At 40.0% G+C, this 24,967-nt stretch overlaps 1 protein-coding gene and 1 long non-coding RNA gene across 3 annotated transcripts in view; one reads left to right on the forward strand and one right to left on the reverse strand.

The window, feature by feature from the left end:
- Positions 1-3,544, reverse strand: part of LOC138143602 (uncharacterized) — a 41,632-nt gene extending 38,088 nt beyond the window's left edge. Inside the window, exon 1 of the long non-coding RNA XR_011163744.1 lies at positions 3,312-3,544. This is a non-coding gene — a long non-coding RNA (uncharacterized lncRNA). The remainder of the gene's footprint in view (positions 1-3,311) is intronic.
- The window catches only part of GNG4 (G protein subunit gamma 4), an 88,728-nt gene extending 64,070 nt beyond the window's left edge, over positions 1-24,658 (forward strand). For both annotated transcript variants that reach the window (XM_069064826.1, XM_069064825.1), the window contains one exon: positions 23,840-24,658. In XM_069064826.1, coding sequence (XP_068920927.1) covers positions 23,840-23,968 — 129 coding nt within the window. In that variant the 3' untranslated portion in view covers positions 23,969-24,658. The remainder of the gene's footprint in view (positions 1-23,839) is intronic.
- The last annotated feature ends 309 nt before the right edge of the window (positions 24,659-24,967 follow it).

The following is a 24,967-nucleotide window of genomic DNA, read 5'->3' on the forward strand; positions in this document are numbered from 1 at the left end:
AAATAGCATTGTATATGAAAACTACATATTCCTGCATGGAAATCTATGAAAGAATGAGAAGGAAACACATGGTGGAGAGCATTTGAATGAGGATAAAATTACATCAAAATAATGTAAAATAAAAATCATTGGGCAGAAAATGGAAATGAATGATGAGTTCTAGAGGAAGACCACAGAGCTGGCTTGGAGTTAAGATACAGAAGTGATGACAGCTTCAGTTATCCAAGTGTCTGTCCAAGGCGTCCCTTTGCTAAAAGGAGAAGAGCTGAAGAATTTTCATTTGCTTTCCTGATCATTTCATCCTTTGGAAGCAATGAAGGTAACTGCTATTCTAGATCTAATTTTGATTTCTTACCAGTGAGAAGGAATTGGTCATCAAAGCAGAAATGAAAGAGATCTTGGGAGAAAAAGACTGTGCCATCTTGAAATCTGTGATAGACACGGCAAAAAAGGGCATAGTATGATGCCCACTCTAGATTTTGGAAGAGCAAATTTCAAAGAATTGAGAGAAAAGGATAGGCCTAAAATTGGCTCAAGAGGGATAGGAAATGCTCAATGAAATTTGATGACACACAAAATATTACAATGAAAAAGAAAATGAGGAACTTCCAGAAGAGACCAGAGAACTTATTGACCGAATTAGACTTTTTAAAAGCACATACTGAGAAGGAAAAGAAGGGAATAAGCATTTATTAAGTGCCTACTGTGTTCCAGGTGCTATGCTAAAGCTCTTTACAAATACCATTTCCTTTGTTCTTTTCACAGTAACCCTGTGAAGTAAGTGCTGTTATTATCCCCATTTTACAGTTGAGGAAACCAAGGCAAACAGAGAGTAAAAGACTTGTGCAGGGTCACCCAGCTAGTAAATATCTGAGGCCATATCTGAACCTAGTTTGTCCTGACTCCAGGTCCAGTGTTCATCCACCATTCCACTTCCTGCCCCTGCTACAGGATATACCTGCAGAACATGGAAGCAATGACAATGAGGATTAATACAAAAGAATGACATGGTCTGCAAAAATAATTTTAGGAATGCTAAAGCCCAGAATGAGTTTAGTCTTTCAGTGGAAGCTTTTTTAAAAAACACTCTCTTGGAGGAAATAGGCAGCTCAAAGAAACAGGATTTCCACTTGCTATAAGGATTACAGATATAATTAAATGAAGAAAAGGCAACACTGACCAACTCCTATTCTGCATCTATGTTCTCTGCTCAGGAGAATAATCTTCATGTTGGGAAGACCAGATTGTTAGTGGGTCATTGAGACCCGCCAAAGTAAGTAGATGATAAAAGAGTCCCTAACCCCCTTTGATGAGTTCCAATCAGGCCCAGGTGAAATATATCCCAGGGTATTAACAGGACTCAAGGAAATGATTGCTGAGGAAAGGAACCAAGGAGGTAAGAGGACTGAAGCCTCTATCATATGGGGATCAACTGAAGGAACTGGTGACGTTTCATTTGGAAGGGAAAAAAAGAGTTAAAGGAAACATGATAGCTATTCTCTCTCTCTCTCTCTCTCTCTCTCTCACTCTCAGTCTTTCTCTCTTTCTGTCTCTGTCTCTATCTCTCTCTGTCTCTTAAAGAAATGGTTATTAAATTTAACAACATAATAACAGAATTGCTCTATGTCCATTTATGTCTTCTTATGTACATTTTAAAAAATATTTAATTGAGCCCTTTTTTATACATATCACTACCCACTAACCCAATTCCCTACACTGCCAGTAAAAGCCTCCCCCCCATCCCCCCACCCCACCCCCCACCCCCGTCGTAAATGTGTATAGTAAAAAAACCAAATTAGCACATTGGCCCTGTCTGAGAATGTGCACTTCACTCTGTACTTAAAGCCTGTCATCTCCTACCAAGAGGTGTTTCATCAAGTCAGAAAGACCCGATCTCAAATATGACCTCAGTCACTTACTATCTGTGTCCCTGGACAAGTCACTGAACTTCTTTCTGCCTCAATTTCCTCATCTATAAAATGAGAATAACAATGGCACCTACCTTACAGGATGAGAATAGAATGAGAAAATATTTGTGAAGCACTTTGCAAACCTTAAAGAGTAATAAAATTCTGGCCATCATCATCATCATGAAATCATGATTTATTGTCACTGCATCAGGCAGAGCTCTGAAATCTTTCAAAGTTATGTCCCCTCACATTTGTGATTGTACGTGGCTCTGGTTCTGCTCCTTTCGTTTTGCATTGGTCTGTGACAATCTCTTTTCAAGGATTTGAAGGACTCTCACATGGAAAAAGAATCAACCTTGTTCTTCTGGTTGCATAGAACAGAATTAGGAGTAATGGGTAGAAGTTGCAGAGAGAGATTTTGATTCGATGTAAGGAAGAATTTCCTAAAAACTTGAGCTGTCCAAGAGCATGGTAACGAGAGGCAGCTGGGGTATAGTGGCAAGGGACTTTGACATCCAAGTGCCTAGTTTTACTATTTACTTCCTGCCCAAACTTGGGCAAGTCACAACCTCTCTAGACCTTGATTTTCTCACATCTAAAATGAAAAGGTTACACTAGATGATCCTTAAAATCCATTCCAGATTTCAATTACATGATCTTATGGGAAATAAGTGTTTCTTTTTAATGGAGGTCTTCAGAAAGAACCTGCATGACCATCTGTCTAGGCAGCTTCTGGTGGGGTTTGGATTAGATGACCTTTGAGGTACTTTCCAAATGTGGGATTTTACAATTCTAGATAGATCTCCTTCCTCTGCTAAGAAAATACAAGATTTTTCACCTAGATCTGTACTATTAGAAAAATGAAATGAACCTTTTCATTCTGTAGCCCCCTTTCTGAGTTCAGTCCTCCAACTCTTCCTCTCACCAGCAGGTTGGGTCGCCAGAAGGTCGATTATGACTTCTCAGAGGTCTAGGAATAACCCTAAGGGGTTTGTAGTTTCTAGTACTCTCACTCATAAAGCACATCTGGAATGTTCCCCTTAATGGTTTACAAAGAGATATTTTTGGAGAAAGTCACAAAAACCACCCATTCTCCTCTCTGCAAAAAGTCAGTTACAGGGAAGAGTGGGCTCAAATTGAAAACCCCAATGCAGGGAGACACACATGTAGGGAACACATGCACCCAATGTGGACCCCATAACTGCTGCCCCAAAGAGTTCTTTTCTCCCTTCAGAGAATCCTACCAAGTTTACTTCAGGCTGTTTTCAGTGGTGATAGATGAGTCATTCTATTGCTTTAGCTGGCCTAGCTCCTTGCTGGGTAAGGTTTCTTAGCTGATGAGTCAGGGCACTCACTGGGCTGGGTCAAGCAGGTCATTTAGCTGCCGATCTGACTACTCACCAAACTTGGCTGCTGCTACTGACTCCAGTCACCAGTGAGAAGGCTTTGATGGATCTTTCAGTCTTACAAGTCACCTGGGCCTTTAGTCCCTTGGAATGCTCATTCACCCAGGAAAGAATCAACACAAGAGGAACAAGAATTACCATCTATTTCCCTATATGATAACCATGTACAAGATAGAACCCTAGAAAGCCTCTCGCCAACCTATGAACTCTTAGCAGATCTTGGCTTGCTTTCTGCCAGGAAGGAAAATACAACTCAGGAAGAATTCTTTGTACATGAACTCAGTTCCATCTATGTACCTTTTCAATCATTAGTCTATTTTCTGGCTCTGAGGCCAATTAGAAGTCTTTTCATCACCAGACAGTACAAACCTCTGAGTCATCATGGCTGAAACCCCCTTCCATGGTTCCACATGTTGGATTGGCAGCACACAGATCAATAACATCTGTGCATACTTCAAGGAGAGGACCCTAATGGCCCGTCCCCATTACAATTCATTTTTTAAAACTTAAAACTTGGGAAGGAGTAACAAAAAATAGCAATTATGATACTAAACATCAGAGAGGAATAAGTTTTTTGGTCCAAATCAAGGGGCATTAGTGAGACTGTAAAAAGATAATGAAATAAAATATATAATCTCCTTTTGTTTTCTTATCTTTTATAATATTTTAACCACAAACAACCATGGGAGTCTATTATTATTCTTATTATCCACATTATCAAATAAGAAAGTACCTTGACCATGGTAACACACCTAGTTAGTGGTCAAACCCTTGTTTGCTCAAATGAGCCCATTATTCATTTTAATAAACCTTGCTGACTTCCCAGAATCACTAAAGACTGGGAACAGAAAGTGGAATCTATTTTAGGTGAATCATTCACTTAACTGAAATAACTTGGAACAACCTTGCAATTTGTATCACTAAATTATTTCTTTGTAACCATAGGGTTTTTGAGACAACCCTTTCAGATTATAAACTGTATAGTAGTTGCAATATCAGAGGGAGTTTATTGGAGATGGAACCCAGATTAAACCAGCTCTTAAGAAATTGATTGTTAAATTTTCAGTGTTAAATTTACACCTCAGAAATCAGCAAAGCCTATAAATCAGGGCTTGATTTATTGTTCTGTTGGTGTCTAGACTTAAGAAAGTATTGGACAACATGATAATAATGCAGATTAAGCTTAATAGTGTGCATGCATTGTCCCCTCCCCAAATGTGATTGTTAAACATTTGTACCAGTATGCCTCTAGAAAATCACAGGTCCAAACCCCTCTACCCTAAATGACATGATAGGATTATAGACTGAAAGCTCAAAAAAGCCTTTAAAGGTTATCTGACTCAACCCCTTCCTTTTACAGATAAGGAAAATGAGGCCCACAGAGGCTTAGCTTCATGCCTGGCACACTGTAGGCACTTAATAAATGATTATTGATTGATTATCAATTATGGCCCAAGGTCACACAGGCATTAAGTGCCAATGCCAAGACTTCTGACTCTAAAGCCAGCACTCTTCCATACATCATTTAACTTATTGAGACCAACAGGGGCAAGGCATTGTGCAAAAGAGCCTGATGGAATTCTTTACTGGCAATATAGAAAAGGCCTTGTAAGTCCACGGTGTTTGGTGGATCATCTTGGGCATTTTAAAGTTCCCTTTGAAGCATCTAGAATTTACACTGATAGTACTTCCCATGGTACAGTTAACCCATGTAACTAGGCTTTGACCCAAGCACACATTTATGTAGAAGAAAGTGATGACATGAGATAGATGGAGAGAACATGGACGTGATTCTAGGCGCCTGGGTAAGAGGTGGAGTGGATGCAAGAGCTTCTTCAGGGGAATCACACATGGTGATGTACTCCAGAGAAGAGAGGAGGACTTTGGAAGCTGCAGACTTTTAGGGAGAGCCAAGTCCTCCACAGAGCCTTGATTTCTAGTTCACCTCCCTAGGGACTTTCTTCTCCAGTGAGACTTGGGGCCTCTCACTTGGTTCAAGTTGAGATCTTATTTCCCTGCTCTCCAAAGAACTCATTCATCTTTGTTTATTTTCTAGTATAGAAATCTGTAGAATTTCAACAATTTCTGCTTGCCATTTTGCTTGAATAAGTGAGTTTCTGTGTTATTTTGCTATTTGCAAAGGTCTTTTGTATAACCAGTATTTGGTGGGTGAGTGGAAGCGAAGGGCTAGTGACCAGGGAAGAAGCTTTTGTTCTGAATCAAAGACCAGCAATAGTTGGGGGAGAGAGGGATGGGGGAGGGTGGCAGAGAAGATACCATTCTAGTTTGATACCCCTTTTGGAGATGGGCCAGAAAAGGGGCAAAAGCTGAGCCACCACCCCTCCCCAGCTTCCCTCAAAGTAAAAACTACAGTCTCTCCTGGAGGAGGTTTGGTTATATTCCAGAGATGTGAATTCATGCCACCTCTAAGACAAATTTAGTCAACTCATGTGAACATGTAAATTTTACAGTTATACAAAGAACCTTACATTCAGAATAATAAGCAGAACTTTAGAGTTGTAAGGGACCTCAGAGATGATTTAATCCAACCTGGATCACATCACACTGACTAGAGGGGAACATTACCTTCCAATGAGGGGAAAGCCCTTTACCTCTCAAGGCATCTTATATCTCAAGCTATGTTACAGCCTTAATTTTCTCTCCTGATATCAAACCTGAATTTGCCTCCTTGAAACTTTGGCTCACTAGTCCCAATCCTGCCTCCTGAGACCAAAAAGAATAAGACTGGTCCCTCTTTGACTTCACAATTCTTCAAATACTTAAGCACTTTTGAAAGCGAACTCTGGACCTTTGATTTTATTGGCATAGTGAACTCCCCATAACTGCTTTGTTACCGATAGTCATAGAGAGTTGTCTTACAGATCCCACGATGACTAAAGTTAACGAAAAGGAGCAGTTTTTGTCTCCCTGCCTCTCAGTCTTCTCTTCCCTAGACTAGACATTCTCAGTCTCTTCAATCAGTCTTCATATGACATTGATTCATGAACCTTCACCATCCTGGTTGTGTTCCTATGGATGTTCTCCAATTTGTCAATGTCCTTCCTAAATATAATGCCGAGAACTAAATATAGTAATCTAGATGCAGTCTGACCAGTGTAGAAAACAGGAATGATGGCTTCGTTATTTCTGGAAAAATATAACTCCATTATTACAATCCAGGATTATGTTAGCTCTTAGGTCACTGCATCATTCTGTGAACTCTTTTTTTTTTTTGCAACAAACCAGGACTTTATTTATTGTTTTGTGGATTGTCTCTTCTTTTTATTATGTAAATCGTGTTTTATTTTTTCCAATTACAAGTAAAGATAGTTTTCAACATTTACTTTTTATAAATTTTTTCATCTTCCCTCCCTTCCATTCCTCCTTCCCAAGACAGAAAACAATCTGATATAGGCTATACATGTATAATTATGTAAACACATTTCCACATTAGTTGTGTTGTGAAAAAAGAAACAGAACAAAAGGGAAAAGACACACACACACACCCCAAAGTGAAAGTAGTATGTTTCGATCTGCATTCAGACTCCATAGTTCTTTCTCTGGATGTGGATTGCATTTTCCATCATGAGTCTTTTGGAATTGTCTTAGATCATTGCATTGCTGAGAAGAGTCATGTCAACCATAGTTGATCATCATGCATTGTTGATGTTACTATAGAAAATGTTCTCCTGGTTCTGCTCACTTCACTCAGCATCAGTTCATGTAAGTCTTTCCAGGTTTTTCTGAAGTTTGCCTGCTCATCATTTCTCATAGCACAGTAGTATTCCATTATATTCACATACCACAACTTGTTCAGCCATTCTCTCATGTGAACTCATACTGAGCTTGCAATCCACTCTGATCCCCTAGAACTTTTAGACAAATTGCTCTCTTAACAATGCCTCCTTTCACCTTGTGCTTGTGAAGCTGATTTGGTTTCATCCAAATATAAGATTTTACATTTATCCCTGTTGCATTTCATCAACCCTATGACTGTCTAGCTCTTTTTGGATACTGCCTCTGTCATCTAATGTATTAGTTCTTCCTCTCAGTTTTGTGTCACCCACAGATTCAAAAAGCAGGACAAATGTGACTTCTCCAATTTGGTTATTAAAATAATTTAAACTCTCGATAACCCATGTTAGCATAGAGGAGAAGATTATCTACCAAAGTTGTTTAGATTGGACTCTAGAATGCAGTCAGAGATACATTCTCACAGGTGTATTATTTTTATTTTTAGACGAGGCAATAGGGTTAAGTGACTTGACCAGGGTCACACAGCTAGTAACCGGATTTGAGCTCAGATCCTCCTGACTCCACAGCCAGTGCTCTATCCACTACACCACCAAGCTGCCACATGGCTGCATTGTTTTTACTCGTCCCTCAAATCTCTAGCTCCATTTCCTTGCTTAACCTCAATACAGCTGTATTTATCTGCAGCTCAGAGCCCAGCTGCACAACAAGAGTACAGATGCACTATGTCCGTGAAAACAAGCTAAGCAATGGAAATATATTTGCATAGAATCAAGAACTATGCAGACCTGAATCTAGAAGGGGCAGTGGCTAAGATCTGCTGGTATCCTCATTCATACTAGACTTTATAGCTTACACCGAGGAGTTACTTCTGGACCCCAATGGGGTACTAGTAGCCAACAACTTATCCAATAGATTCCATTTCCAAAGTTTGATTTATCTAGGAACAAGACAAACTCCTACCTATCCTTAATGTGCCTGCAACATTCATTCTAGGAATTGTGGCTTCAAATCAAGCATATCCCTTTTTCCCCCTATGGGAACAGAGATAAAATCCCACTTTAAATCACTGTGGAAGACATATTCCATATTTATGGTTCCAAAATGGGCATGCTCAAGGCCTTTACTCCTGCTGCTTAATTCCTTTGTAAAGAAAACAAGGCCAAAGAAAATGTCTTTAACTGATTCCCGGAGTGTTGCTAGACAAAGCACCGCATTTCTGAGAAATAGGTGTGGGCCTCTTCATTTTAGATGCTGAGGATAAATCGAGTGGGTGTCACAGCAAGGATAGTAATTATGTCATCTGTCTTGTCATGGAATGAGACTATGGTAATTGCAGCGTTTTCTCCTGTCATTGAAGCTTATAATTATAGTGCAACTAACAGGATTATGTGCTAACTTGGGCTGTTTTAATCACCTCCTTTACTCTGTTGGTAAAATTCCACCATTCTTTTAAGGTTACGGATTCTTTTTGATCTTTTCTATTAAGTCTGACAGTTTGGTACCAATAAGGGGTGGTACAGGAGCTCCATGCATTCAAGAATATTAGATTTTGAATAAATTGTATTTTAAACTTGAAAAGTAAAGAAGGGTGTTCTTAATTTTCCGATCAAAATAAGGGCTTCTCTTCTGGAAGGTTGATAATCACCCATATGTTTTGCAAATATTCAGGGAGGGTTTAGGAGCATCTATGGTGTGCATTTTATTTGAAAAAAAGGAAGCCTTCAAACATTGGTGCAAATCAATGTGGAGTTGATCTTTAAAAATCTTATCCTACAAATTGAGAAAGAGTTTGATGAATTGTTCTGGAGAATGAGTTGTATAGTATTTGGAAAAGTACTAGATTTGTAGTCAGGAAGACCTGAGTTTGAATCCTGCCTCTGACATTATGTGACCCTAGGCACTTAATCTCTCTGTGCCTCACTTTCCTCATCTGTAAAATGGAGATGGTAGCGATCCTACCCCTCAGGCTAATGAGATAATGTATGTTAAGTTCTTTGCAAACCTCTAAACACTGTAAAAATATTGGCTGATTGCTAGCAATATAATAAGAACATTGATCCTGATTTTCCTACTCTGCAACTTACTGATTGAGATGATATTGGGTCAGTCATTTATATTTTCTTTCTGGGCCTCAATGTTCTCATCTGTAAGATAAAGATAGAGAAAATTCCCTTGTATCCCTCACAAGCTAAACTAAGATATTGCTTTGTGAAAATGTACTTGAAAACAGTTACCTGAATATGAAGTGTTATCGTATACTGGATTAATTCATCAATATATGAGCCTTGGTGTTCATTATGTATTCAGTTTTTTTTTTCCATGTCTATATGTGAATACTGAGAAACCAGGCATAGTGAATAGGTAGATGTCCTTGAAACTAAGAAGATCTATGTTCAAGTTCTAACTTTGATAGCTGGGAAACAGCGGCCAATTTATGTAAACTCTTAATGGGTTCAGGGAAGTTTGCATAGATTATAAGATCAGTTGAATTGCCAATCTACATTGGTAGAGAGTGTTTCCACACCAAGGAATTACCTACACCAGTGAAATCAGTTGCTCAACAAACATGACAGGCCTGGACCCTAGCACTCTCCCTGAAAAGTGAATATTATAATATTTATTATTTATAAATATTCATAAAGATCAGATTATATTTATTAGATGTTATTGAAAACACATTAATCAAAATTTATATTATATTTATAAAGAGAAGATTGCTTTACAGCAAACTCCAGGAGATTGTGCAAAATATTTTGGTTTTACTGGAATAAACAGGAATTAACTCTTGCTTGTAATAAGTGGGGCCTCAGTTGAGGTATAGATCTCCCTTGCTGATACAGACATTTTTGTTGTAATCTAACCTGCACAGTATGTACTAAAAGGAGGTGCCATTAAGTGGGCCACCCAGCATCACACAAATTCTAAAATAATGCAGAGTGTATTAGGAAAATTAATATTGCATGGAACCAAACCAACTCTATGCATTTGGTCTTAAACTGGGCACTTATTGCTTGGCATTATCGTCTAGGCCATTGTGTATTACATGTCTCTGGCCAGGTGCACAGCAAAGGTTCAGCAATCTGTTGGGCTTTAGTTTGCAGCGAAACAACTTCTGTCAGTTGAGCTATTTCTCCTCCTTGACTGCCAGGGGTCCCTCCAAGACATCTCATATCACCCAGGCTTCCTAGTTACTGGTCTTCTTCAAAAACCAAAGCCTAGCCACACAGTCACCATTTGGATTCATTCTGCTTGCCACTAACTCCTCCACTCTCATCTCTATTCAAGTCAACCTGCAAATCATCCCCGTGTGCGTGGGCCACCGGCCTCTCCAACCAGTCTGCTCAAGATCAAGCCTATGATCTTTCCCCAAAACCACCTTGCTTTTTTCAGGCACCCAAGGCTGCATGTTCAAAACTTTCATATTGGTTCGGACTCTTCCTTCTCTCTCCCCTCTCGTGACACATTACCAAGTTACCAAGTCCTGGCAATTCTACCTCTGCCATATTTCTCACATCTGGCTTCTGTTTACTCTAGCTGCCAAAACCCTTATACAGGGCTCCATTGCCACCCACTCAGGTCTTTGAAATAGCCTTGACAACAGATCATAGAGGATAAAAGGAACAGAAACCTAAGAGTCAGGAATGCCTCTGTTCAAGTCCCAGTTATGATACAAAGTGACGGGGTGACCTTGGAAGTCACTTAACATTTCAATGCTTGAGGCAACTTTCTAACACTATATAAGTGTCAAAAAAAAAATATGCTGATCTGTAGTGAGAGAGCAAGACCCTCACCTCATCAGCATAGAAATATGGATGAAATCAGGTCCAGAGAAAAGAAGGAAGGAAGGAAGGAAGGAAGGAAGGAAGGAAGGAAGGAAGGAAGGAAGGAAGGAAGGAAGGGAAGTATACTAGTAAATATTTAACACTGACTCTCAAAAAAAATTACATACAATACTTTTTTTTCAGGACAGGGAAGCAGTCAGAGTTAAGTGACTTGCCCAGGGTCACATAGCTAGTAAGTGTTGGAGATCACATTTAAACTCATCTCCTCCTGACTCTAGGAACAATGCTCTACCCACTGCACCACATAGTACATCTTAGAGATAGGATATGAATCAAGGTCTTCTCCTAGTCTAGATGGAAGTTCTATCCACTATGCCAGCCTGCCTCTAAGTCACTTACTATATATTATTTTATGTCATAGTTCAATATGTCATATCCCTTACTAAACTGTAAGCTCCCTGAGGGCAGTTTTTTATCTAACTCCATATATCACAGTTCTGCATTTAGAGCTAAATAAGCATTTGTAGAATGACTGAGCTTCAGCTGTAACGCCTTTAAAAGACAAATTCTTTATTTTCTTGAAAAATTCAAATCTGTGGCAGTGTCACTTTAAGAAGGTGACAGAAAAGTTCCTAGATTCAGCCCATTTAGGATCAAGTCTCGAAAATATATGAATGGGGGTGGCCAGATGGCTCAGCAAGTAAGAGCACCGGCTCCAGTGTTGGGATGACCTGGAGATCGAATCCCAGGCTCAGACACTCAGCACCACACCCAGAAATAACTGGCCGTGTAACCTTGAGCAAGTTACTTAACCACAATTGCTTAAAAAAAAAAAAAGAAAATATATGAATGGCTTACTTGTACTGATAAATACTGATACTTGATAAAATAAAACTATCTCCCTTCTCCCCATTCCAATAAATTCCAGGGACTCCCTATAACTTCCCAGATCAAATATAAAATCCTCTGTTTAGCTTGTAAAGCCTTTCATTACCTGTCCTTCCCCCCTATATTTCTAGTCTCTTACACCTTGAGCCTCTCCGTGTACTTGACAAGCCAGTGACACTGGCCTCCTGGGAGCTCCCCATAAACAACACCCCATCTCCTGCATCCTGAATCCCAGCATTTTCACCATCTGCCCCCCCCAAATTCTCCTTAATCTTAGTCCCTTCCCTCCGACTATCCCCAATTTATCATATAGTTGTTTTCCCTTGTAATCAAAGAGGACCAAACTAACCTTACTATATCAAGGTCAGGGTACAGTGTGTCTGACTGCGGCTGATTAGACCAGTATGGACTTAAAAGGCTCTACCCTAGGTCGGGCACAAATAGTCCACATAAATATTTGGGGTGAAGATGTCTCTAAATTTTTGCATCTCGTGTTTCTGTTGAGCTACTGCAATTATTTATGCACATATATGTGTCTGTACATACACTATATGCATATTATATATTACACACATATGCATGTATTATGTGTGTCTGTACAGTTTGTACATTAACTGTTTGTATGTTGTCTCCACTGGGGGCCCTTTAAGAGCTGAGACTATTGGATATTTGCCTTTCTTTATATCTATGGTATTTAGCATAGTTCCTGGCTCATCGTAAGCTTTTAATAAATACTAGTTGGCTGCCTGCCTGATACTGAAATTTGAAGACAGAAAGAATCATGATAGGAGAAAGTGATGCAGGTTCCGTGTCTGCTGTGAGTTGTGGAGGTTTTTTTCTGAAAGCTCTGATCCCACTGGCCTCTCTTCTCTGAACATCTGGAGCTCTTTTTTACTGTCTTTTCTTGTGCTGGTCTCATATTCCTCCCTCCTTTTCATGTTCTCTACTCTAGCCAAACTGTACTCTCTTCTCACCATCCCTCATTCTTGTTTTCCAGTCTCCCAGACCATTGCCTTTGCAAAGAATTGACTTCCCTTCACCCCATCTCTTGAAATCCCTTCCTTCACTTAGGGCCCCTCCAGAAAGCTTTCTTTGACCTTCAAAATCAGCATCTATCCCTCCCTTCTCAGATTTATTGTAACAATTTGTCTGAAGGTCACTTATCACAATTTGCCTTGTGTTATAGTTATTTGTATATGTTTCTCATTCTCCCCCTACTCACTTCAATGACAGTATCTCTGAGTGTAGGAATTGTGTTGGTTTGTCATTTTTGCGACCCAGCATCCAGCACCACCACGCCTTTCACCCAGCAGCTGCTTTGATGGATTTTTTTAATAGAATTATTACAAGTCCAATATGGTCCCTTAACTATTCTGTCTGCCTCCTCAACTGGACTCTAAGCTCCCAGAGAGCAAGGATCATGCCCCATATTTCTTTTGCATTTCCCTCAGTGCCTAGAACAGTACCATGCATGTTATTGTTTAGTCATTTTTCAGCTTGTGTCTGACTCTTCATGACCCCATTTGAGCTTTTCTTGACGAAGACCCTGGAGTGGTTTGCTCTTTCCTTCTCCAGCTCATTTTAGAGATGAGGGAACTGAGGTAAGCAGGGTTAAGTGACTTGCCCAGGGTCACACAGTTAGTAAGTGTCTGAGACTGGATTTGAACTCAGGAAAATGTCTTCCTGACTCCAGGCCCCACACTGTATCCACTGCCCTACTTAACTACCCTTCTAGCTACATGTTATACATGTAGCAGGTTTTTAACAAAAGTTTCTTAAATGAGACTTTAAGAATAGCAGGGGAGTTGAATATTGTCAATGTGCAGATTGTGGAAAGGTTGTGATAATGAAACAAAGATTGAAGAGAAGTGAAAATTTGTAATGGAATTATGGCTATATTGAACAGTCCATAAAAGACAAAAAGTCATAGGAATTTGAGTGTAATAGTAGTTTAATATACATTGGAATATTTTTATGTGCTTTTAAAAATTGTAGTCCAAGAAAAGATTAAAGTGTCATAACATATAAGGTCACAGTTCTTACGTATTTATATTTGAAATCAGGTAAGGCCCAGTTCAACTTATTATCAATTTAGAGCTTTCATTAGGTAATTAGTATGTGCAAGTCATTGAGTACAAAGTCAAAAATGAAAGGGTTGAGTTTTCCCCCTCAAGAAATTTGCATTCTATCAGGGGAGACAACATTCATAGGTACATAAAAGAGTTCGGGCTGGGAGAGACACTAGCAGCCAGGATATACAGAAAGGCTTCATATTGAAAGAGGCCATTGAGTTTAGCCTTGAAGGAGAGCAAGGATTATAAGAGACAGGTGAGGATGAAGCACATTCATGGCTTTGGGGAGAGCAGGACCAATGAAGAGAATAGTTTGGCTAGATCGTAGATTGCATGACGGAAAATAATGTCTAAGTCTGGAAAGGTGCATTGCAGCCAGACTGCAAAATAATAGAAATTCCAACCGAAGGAGTTTGTATTTGATCCTAGAGGTCATAAGGAGCTACTGGAGTTTACTGAATAGAGGAGTGACCTGATCAGACCCGAACAAGGAAAAAACTTTGACCTCTGTGTAGACAATAGATTGGAGAGGAGATAAATTTGAGGTGGGAAACCCATTAGGTACTGTGTTTCCCCGATAATAAGCCCTCCCCCGAAAATAAGCCCTCCCCTTACTGTGTAAGATTCCTCTAAAATAAGCCCTCCCCCGAAAATAAACCCTATTGAGATTGCTACTGTAGTGAAGGTGATCCCCTGCGCTACACGCTACATTACGGTACCCTCTGTATGCACCGTCCCCCCCCCCCCGGTGAAATGCATGCCGCGCTCCGAGCTGCATCCAATCAGAGCTGCAGCAGTGAGCGCATCATCCTGTTCTTCCCCAGTGATTTGCTTATTGAATAAAGGTACGTTTTTTTGTTCCCATTTATCTGTTTATTAAAATTGCTGTCAATGTTCATTAAAATAAGCCCTCCCCTGAAAATAAGCCCTCTGATGTTTTTCTGTCCAAAAAATTTAATAAGACAGTGTCTTATTATCGGGGAAACACAGTAGCTATGCAATAGTGTATAGGTAAAGAGTGAGGAGCACCTATGTAAGGGTGTTTGGGCAGCAGAAATGGATGAGTGAAGGATAGCACTGTGTTGCACATCTATGTGACTACAAAGACAGTGGTACCTTCAGCAGAAACAGGGACATTAGAAAGCAGAGGTTAGGGTGGGGAAGGTGATGGTAAGGAGTACTGTTTGGCATGTGCTGAGTTTAAGAGAGGACATCCAGCTGGAAATGTCCAAAAGGTATTTGGTGGTGCAGAAATGGGCCCAAGAGATTGTCTATATGAATCAAAGTTAATAGGAAAGAAGGAAGGCAGGTGGTCGATTCTGGTGCCACAGCTAAATGGACAATTTTTGAGCACAGGTTAGGCCGCCATCTGTGTCGGGCTGAGCCACAGCAGAGAGAAAGTAAGCAATGACTATGAAAGAACTTCACCACATACACACAGGGCACAGCTTCAAGGGGAAAAAGTGACACAAGCTTTGGAGGGACCTCTACAGAATGACAATGAAATAATGTGATAGAAAGAGGACTGATTCTAGAGACCAAGGACCTGGGTTCAAATCCTACCTCTGACACTACCTGTGGGATCTTGGTCAAGTCATTTGTAAAATGATGGGAAGGGGAGGGGGAAGTGGTGAAGAAAAAAAAAAACAGCCTGTGATGCTCCTTCTAGCTCTGGATTCCTGGATACCTGTAGTGCTGTAGCATAGAGGCGTTCATGACGTCCTACCTCTCTGTAGATCACAAGAGGAGATAGGGGGAATATTCCTATTTTATTCTGGAATTTATTTCCCAGGATAAGAAATATAGATGAAAGAACTTGGGAAACTGAGGCCCAGAGAAGTTTAAGGATTTGCCCAGAATCACAGAGCTAGTAAGGAGAAACCCAGGTCTCCCTGGCTGCAATTCTAGTGTCCTATCCAGCTTACCATGCTGCCTGGGTTCTGATATTCAATGTCCATGGGCATACTCACACATTCTCTAGCTCCATCAGCCTCCAAAGTTCTCCCTCCCGATACCTTCCTCTCAAGGACCCTGTGATGGCTTCATCAACACCACTCCTGTCCCTGCAGCCCCCCATGCCCTCTTGGTCTTTAGGGGAAGTTCCTATACTCATACACCAGGCATTGGTAAAAATACAGTGGTAGAGTGTAACCTAGAAACTATGCAGCTAGCATCTTCACCTAGCCAGCTTCCCAGCCTAAAAGAACACAGCTTGGTGTCCCCACGATTTTATAACCATTTTAATGGAGATGTGACTGATTACCTGCCTCCCTGCATGCTATCATGGAAAGAGTACTGAATGAGGAATACAAGAGAACCAGTTTCTAGCCCCAACTCATGCTCTAATTAACTGTGTGCCTTTGCCTTAATCTCTCTGTGGCTCAGTTTCCCTCTCTGTGAAATAAGATGGTTGTACTAGGCCTTTTCCATTTTCTAAATTGTCTAAGACTTTTTGGGAAAAGGAAACCCTTATCGTAAACATGCATGGCTCAACAAAAACAAATTTCCACATTGACTGAACGAAAATGCACATCTCTCTCTCTGCATTTCAAGTCCAACATCTCCATAGCAGAGACTGAGTAGGATGTTTCATTTACTTCTGATCTCATGGTTTATCATTGCACTGATTAGAGTTCTAAAGTCTCTCAGAGTTGTTTTTCTCTCAATGTTGTTGCCATTGTAAAGATCATTCTCTGCTCTGCATCTCTTCATAGAGATCTTCCCAGTTTTCTTTGAAATGAACCATTTCATCATTCCTTATGGCCCAATAATATTCCATTCCACTCATATGTCATAACTTGTTTAACCATTCCCCGACAGGACACCCCCTTAGTTTCTAATTTTCAAAAATTGAAAAGAGGTGCTATAAATATTTTTGTACATATAAGTCCTTTTCTTCTTTCTTTGATCTCCTTGAGATATACCTCATAGTAGTATAGCTGTATTAAAGGGTGCACATAGTGCAGTGATCCTGGGGCATTGCTGCAAATTGTATTCTGGAACAGCTTGACCAATTTACAAGTCCACCAACAATGCATTAGTGTACCTCTCCCCCCCAACCCCTCTAATGTCTGTAATTTTCCTCTTTTGTCATCTTTGACAGTCTGATGGGTATAAGGTAAAACTTTAAAATTGCTTTAATCTGTAATTCTCTAATTATTAGTAATTTAGAGCATTTTTATATGATCATTGATAGCCTGTATTGCCTCCTTTGAAAAGTACCTGTTCATATCCTTAAGTCTTCAATTCTAATTAAAACATTTAGAGAGAGAACTCCAGAATACATCCTTTCTAGAATTACTCATAGGAATTTAACTGTCATTTACAGGATTTTGACCTGGGATAAAAATCAGAAGTAGAATTACTATAAATTTTGGAAGATGAACAAATAAAAAATGGGATGCCCTGGAATCTTTAGAAAATAACCAGATATTCTTTCTTTGTGGAATTTGTATCATTCTGAAGAAGATTTGGACACAAAAATATACTAAAAGGATTTCATTTGACTGCTATATATTTATCCCTGCCTGTAAGCCTCTAATAAGCACTTACAGGCAGAACAATCTAATTGGCAGGATGGGTTCAAGCCATTCATTTGCCAAACACGTTTCATTTCACAGACAGCAAGTGAAATAAGGTTGACCCCCTCCTCCTACGTCTTAGTGAATGTTGGCCCATGGCCTAGCCTCCTGCTACCTGGCTGTTCCTGGGTAGGGGGAAGGGGGCAGCATAGACTTTCTGGGAATTCTATTGTGCTGCATAATTGAAGCATGCCAGAAGGATTGGGAGAGATGGAGGCCCCGTTACTGGTGGGAGCAGTGGGGGAAATAGGAGGAGAAATTTACAGCATGCCATCAATGGAACACTAGTTATTAGCCCTTCGCTTTTGTAAGCCTCCGTGATCTTCTGCTGATAGGAGGCAAGTCCCCTGAGGGGTGGGTACTTTCTCTCTTTCTAGAGAAATATAGGGACCCTTTCACATGAGGGCTTGGTGATTCCAGCTTGTTCTTAAAAAAAAAAAAAGGTCTATTGATAGAGATAAATTGCCTAACTACACTGGTATTCATAGTGGATTTTTATGGCACCAACAATAAACTGGGGATGCCTGTTTGACCAGCCTGTGCCCCTGGAACGACTGGTATATGAGTAGAACCTCATGCCCCCAGCACATAAGCTAAAAAAACTCTTCCAAACCCTGGATAAATCCTTATCTCCATTATTCATGACAGGTCTATTCAAAAGGTGCTAGGTATCTACTGGTACATTTGGGAAAACAAGCCAATAAAAAGCTCCAGCTGCCTTTGACCTGCTAAATGGGAAACAGTACTGCTTCTAACTTAAATACATAATAATAGCTAACCTCTATAAGAGCTTTGAGGTTTGCAAAACATTTTACATGTGTTATGTCTTTTGATGACCCTAACAACCCGGTGAGGTAGGTGGTATTGTTATCCCTATTTTCCAGATGAGGAAACTGAGGCAGACAGACTTACCCAGGGTCACATAGCATGTATCTGCATTTGGATTTGAACTCGGGTCTTTCTGAGTTTAGGCCCACGTTCTGTCCACTGGACCACCACTTCTATTTATATATGAATATTTGAATATAAATGATGTATATGTATACACACATATGCATGTGTATGTGCAGAGAGTGCTGGACCTGGAGTCAGGATCAGAGTCACAGAATCTCAGGGCCAGAAGGGGCCTCAGAAGTCATCAATTCCAATCCATGCCTAAAAAGGAATCCTTCCTACAAAATTCCTGAACAGTACAAGAGCCACTCTCAGCTGTCTTTTTCCAGAGAGGAGGAAAGAGAATCTGGGAACTCTTAAAAATTCCTATCCTAGGGACCCTCCACAATTTATTAGGTGGAGAGAAGGGGGGAAAAGAGTTTCTGACCCTCCAGTCTAAATTCCCATCCTTGGAATCCCACTTTATCTGTAACATGAAATAATCTTATTTACCTGAAGGGATGGGTCTCAACCAAAATATCTCCTGAGGTCCCTTCAAGTTCCATAATCTATAAACCTTTTCAATTTAATAGGTATTTACTAAGCTTCTAATATGCGCCACTGTGCTAAGCACTGGGGTTAGAAAGACAAAAATGAAGCAGGCATATGTCTACATAAAATGAATTCAAAGTAGTTTGGAGGAAGGGGAGGAATCTGGAGAGGCCTTATCTAAGAAATAACACTGGAAGGAAGCTTATCTGGTATACCTTCTCTCCACTCTCATAGCCATCAACCCAAGTTTAAATCCTAATCACCTTTTCCCTAAACTATCCACTCATCAGTAAACTTTTATCAAGCCCCTAGACTGTGTTAAGTGCAAGAAATATAAATTAGAAAAAGAAAGACAGTCCCTGACCTCAAGGAGCTTGCTATCTAGTTGGGGAAGCCAATACACAAAAGGAAGCTGGAAAGGGGGGAAGGGGGAGGAACACCAGCCTTCATCTTGTGTCATGGAGGTCAAACAAAGCAGAACTGAGAAGAGAAGCTATTGCACCAACATCCTAATTGGTTTCCCTGCCTCAAGCCTTTCCTTACTCCAATCCATTTTCCACACAACTTCCAAGGAGATTTTTTCAAAATGCAGATTTTTCTTTGTCATCACTGCCTCCTCAGGAAAGTCTAGTGGCTTACTAGCACCTCCAAGATCAAATATGAAGTCCTCTTGAATTTAAGGTTCTTCATAACCTGGCCTCTTCTTACTTTTCCAATCTTCTTGGACTTTTATAGCACTCTTCCCATTCCCCATTTCCCCTACTCACATCACACTGATGGTCAGGGTTCCCAGAGAGCAGATGACTAATCCCTCCCTTCAAGATTCTAGGGGAACCATGAAGGTTTATAACTTTTCGTATTTCTCATAAGCCCCCATTCCAGCACACTGCCTCTCCCCAATATCTATGAACTAGTTATTGATTAAAAAGGCTGTTTTCTGAAAAAGTATAGTGGGGACAAGTTACAAAACATCCCCCCCAAACCAGGGGTCCACTGTCTGCTGTGCATATCCTCTTTCCCTGGGGAGAGTGGACTCATGGTTCAGGCACAATGGCAGGCATGTACGTTGTCTCCTTTGTCAGGATGTAAACTTCTGGAGGGCAAAGACTATTTTTTGTCTTTATATCCTCAGTCCTTAGCACAGTGTCTAGTACATAGAAGGCACTTAATAAATGTTTGTGGTCTGATTAGTTTGTATGTATTCCAAGAGGTAGAGGAAAAGAGAGAGCATTCTAGGATTGAGGGCCAGCCCTGGTAAAGGCAGAAGGGCAGGAAATAAAATGTCATGTTTGCTCAAGTCTATCATAGAATGAAGGAAGAGGAGAAATATAAAGAGAGGCTAGCACCAGATTGTGAAGGACTTTCAGTTCCCAATAGAGAAGCTTGTAGTTTATCCTAAAGGAAATAGAGAGCCACTGAAGTGTCTTAAGTAAGGAGGAGACATATTCAAACCTATGCTTTATTTAGAAATATTGACTTGAGAGCTGTGCCAAAGATGCTTTAGAGAGAAGATAGATTAGAACAGGTAGATGAATTAGAAGATCACACTAATCCTGAAAATAGATATGGAAGTAAAGTCAATGAGATTTGGTACCTGCTTATTGTAGAAGGAATGATCAAGGCAGTGAGATGGCAAACATGAGTGGTGGTGCGATCAGCAGAGAGAGGGAATCTAGGAAGAAGTTTCAGAAGAAAAATAGAGTTCTGTGCTGAACACGTTGAGTTTGAGATTCCTGTGAGATATCAAGATACAGATGTCTAATAGCCAAGTGACAATGCAAGCATGGTGCTCAGGAGAGAGGTGATGGTTGGATATATAGTCTGCACAGAACTGGGCATTGAATCCAGAGCAGCTAATGAGATCGCCAGCCAAGAGAAAGTGGAGAGGGCCCAGGATAGACACATGGGGGTGGGATGTGGATAACAATACAGCAAGGGAGGCTGAGAAGGAGCAGCCAGAGAAGTGGAGGACCAGAAGGAGTAGTGTGATGAAAACATAGGAAAGACAGCATGGCAAGCAGTTTTTAAGCACACAGCAGGAAGGTCATAAAAAAAAATAAGGACTGAAAGAAGACTTGAATTTTATGAGATCATTGGTAACCTTGGAGAAAGCACTTTCACTCAAGTGGTAATGTTGGGAGCCATTGTACAAGGACTGGAAGAGTTGGGGCTGAAGAAACAGAAGCCAATTGTATAGACCGATTTTTCTATGAATTTGACTCTGTAAGGGAAGACAAAAGCATTGAATGAATACATGAAAAAGCATTTGTTAAATGTTTATGTTTAAGACTATTCCAAGTCCTGGGAATATAAATTTAAAGATCTAAATAGTCTCAACTCTCAAGGGAATTGACACTCTACCTGGGGAATGCAACAATTTTTTTTTTTAAGTTCAGTTAAAAGACAGATGGAAAGGCTTGGAAATCCTAAGGGTTCAGCAATGGGCAGATAGCAAGCACCAGAGGTTCTGATGTTATGCCAGTAGGTCAGATGACAGTGCCCAGGGTCTGCAGATAAAGCCTGGAAGGCCTCAGGAGACAGTGACAGGGCAGATGGTATGGCCTGGATGTTCACAGAACCTTTGTAAGCATCTCTTAAAAATGTTCCTTTCTCCAGGCTTTATTCTAGCTGAATCATATTTTCCATATATACCATAAAGTCTACTTTTATTTGCAGATGAATCAACTCCAGCAGCAGAATGATAGTTTGAAGGGATGTTAGCTGGTAGAGGTTTTTTCTGTTTTGTTTTGTTTTTATTAAGAATTGAGAAGATCTGGCAAGATTATAGGCAATAGGAAAAGAGCCCATGGGTAAAGAGAGAATGAAGATTAGAAAAAGGGAATGATTGAAGGGAAAAGCTCTGAGAAGAGACAGGAGGGGATGAGATATCTTATGAGCATGTTTTAAAGCATGCATCATGCCAAGCTTGCATATGTACTGCCTAGCCTTGAAAACAATTTTTTAAAAAATTATTTATTTTATTTTTAATTTATAGAATAAAACAAGCATTTCCATAGCATAACAAAGATGATTGCACATGAAACTGCTTATTTATTATATACAACTTGCTATTCTTTTTGAATTTATAATAATCATGTAAATTTCTTTTTTTTCCTTTTTATCTTCCTTCCTGTGCCCCCCCCCCATCCTAGAGATGGCTGCCATTAGACACAAATATGTGTGTGTAGATATATAGATAGATAGATACAAAATCATTCTGTATATATTTTTGTTTGTCAATTCTTTCTCAGGATTCAGATAGCATCTTCCTTCATATGTCCTTTGTAACCAATTTGGGTATTTATAATAGTAAAAATTATTCATCTGCTCAAAGATGTTCTTAAAACAATATTGCTGTTATTTATACAACGTTTTTTTGGTTCTGCTCATTTCGCTCTTCATCATTTCATGTAAGTTTATTTTTTAATATATTTTTAAAAATATTTAAATTTAAATTAAATTAAAATTTAAAATATAAAAAAAAAATTTCCAAGTTTTTTAAGCTCCTTGACCTCATCATTTCTTTTTATTTTGTTTTCTTTTTTAGTAGCATTTTATTTTTTCCAATTATGTGTAATGATAGTTTTCAACATTATTTTTGTAGGATTCTGAGTTCCAAATTTTTCTCACTCCCTGCTCCCCAAGACAGCAAGCAATCTGATATAGGTTATACATGTAAGATCATGTTAAACATATTTCCATATTAGTCATGTTGTGAAAGAAGAATCAGAACAAATGGGAAAAACCATGAGAAAGAAAAAACATCAACAAGAAAGTGAAACTAGTACGCTTTGATCTGCATTCAGACTCGGTAGTTCTTTCTCTGGATGTGAATAGCACTTTCCATCACGGAGTTCATCATTGCCTGTAGCATTGTAGTATCCCCTCACAATCACACATCACAGCTTGTTCAGCCATTCCCCAATTGCAGGCATCCCCACAATTTAGCTTTCTTATTTATCATGTACAGATACCAACTAGTTGCCTGACTTTCCTCTTTCCAAATGATCAGTGTTTCTTCTTGTTCTGCTTCTGACTTCCACACTGCACCTCTACACTGGTAACTTCATCCTCCTCCCCTTTTTGTGTGTTGTCTTTCCCCATTAAAATAGTCGTGACAGTTGTCCTTTGTGCTAGAAAAGGACCAAAATGCCATCACAATGTCGGGGCCAAAGCATGATGTGTCCGACGGTGGCTGGTCAGAAGAGTAAGAGCTCTGAAGGCTCTCCCACAAGTCGGGCACGAATAGTCCGTCTGAGCATTCGGAGTGGGGATGTTTCTAAACTGGTGCATCTCACGTTTCTTTTGAGCTTTTGGAATTCTGCTTTGCCCATAGAGCTCAGTGCCTTCTTTGATGGGAGCACACCATGCTGGGCAGTCTTGTGCCAGTGTCTCCCATGTCTCATAATCAGTAACAAAGTTCTTCACAAAGACTTCTTCTGACCCCCGTGTGAATGCTTGCCTCGTGTGAGTTCTTCATAGTCTTTTTAGTTAAATGTAGGCTTGGCATCCAAATGATGTGGCCAAAACATCGGAGTTGCACACTCTCTGCAGTAGAGTTTGAATGCTTAGCAGTTCAGCTTCAGTATCCAGGACCTTATCTTGCCAAGTGATCTTCAGAATCTTCCTAAGACATTTCAAATGGAAATGTTTCACTTTTCTGGCATGGTGCTTTCACATGTCTGTGAAATCTGGACAATCTACTAGCACCAAGCCAGAAAATCGTCCCGCTTCCCTTAGAACCCTAAAGGGCAGGGACTGTCTTTCTTTTTGCTTATATTTGTATATGCAACACAACACAGTTCATGGCATAGAATAAGCACTTTGTTATTGATTGTTGCCTTGCCTTGCCTTTCATTCTGTAAAATGGGTATACTAATAGTTTCATTGCCTACCTTACTGGACTGTTATGAGGAAAACACTTTACAATTCTAAAATCACTACAGAAATGTAAGTTATCATTGGACCATACTCAGTGTACTGACACGAACAATTTTTTTCATCTTGCTTTCTGTGCAGGTCTCCAAGGCTGCAGCAGACCTACTGGCATACTGTGATGCCCACATCCGAGAAGACCCTCTCATCATACCAGTGCCTGCATCAGAAAACCCCTTCAGAGAGAAAAAGTTCTTTTGTACCATTCTCTGAGTCCATTTGTAATGCAAGTGTCCCCTTTTCTGTCTGTGAAAACCTCCCATAAAAATTATGCATGCTTTTAGCATTAGGGGATAATAGAGAAGATGACTCTTCCTGCAGCCTAACTCAAAATGGCCTAGGGTGCTGTGCTTTTTAAATTGACTTATTAAAGAAGCAGTGTACATTTTTTACAGCAAATGATACATGTGCCAAGTAGAATTAAACATGGGGCTTGGGGTTGGGTTGTTTGTTTGTTTTTTTTAATCATTATAAATCCCAAAGTTTAAACGCATTAACAATTCATTTCAGTTAATATGCTTATTGGGGATGAGCGCTGTTTTTTCATGGAGGAAGGAAAACTGCAGCCAAGAATCTTCATTATGTATCCAATTAAAGACCTTTTGACCAACTATACCATTTTTATTTTCTCTCCTGGAGAGAATTTAAGTCCTGGCTAATCTAGAGTGTCTGTATTTCCCACTTTCCCTTCCTCCTCTTTGAGCAAGAAGAGACATGAGGATGGACTTGTTCTCCCTCATTTGCACCCCATGGAGGCTCCCTGCCTCTCTGATGTACACACCCTATGTGGAGCGACCTTTGTCTTTCCCGTAGCACTGCCTGCTGTTAGTTGTTCTGCAAATGCCCTTTCTGCAACTGTGGAATGTTGAGTGAACACTAGAGTAAATTTGACTATAAATCCAAGCTGTGGCTCTGCTGTGTTTTTTTATCGACCTGATTGCCCAGGGTTCTTTCCCCTTTAACACAATCACACAAAGCAATATAGGAAGCTAAGGAAACCACGTTTCATCCCCATCTGTCACTCTTCCTCCCACTCTGGTCTAGTGAAAATGATATTCTTGCAGATCCAAAGGTCAGTTATAATGGTCATCAGAGCCTATACCCATCAATCAGCATTTATCAAATGTCCACCACGGGCAAAGCATTGCACCAGAAGATGTGGCCCAGCCTGCCCGTGAGGAGGTCATAATCGAGTTGGAGAAGGTAGATAGG

This window comes from Petaurus breviceps, unplaced genomic scaffold (genome assembly GCF_028583685.1).
Source record: "Petaurus breviceps papuanus isolate PSGF00001 unplaced genomic scaffold, PetGlider_PUasm1.0 90650, whole genome shotgun sequence".
In the NCBI taxonomy this organism is placed as follows: Eukaryota; Metazoa; Chordata; class Mammalia; order Diprotodontia; family Petauridae; genus Petaurus; species Petaurus breviceps.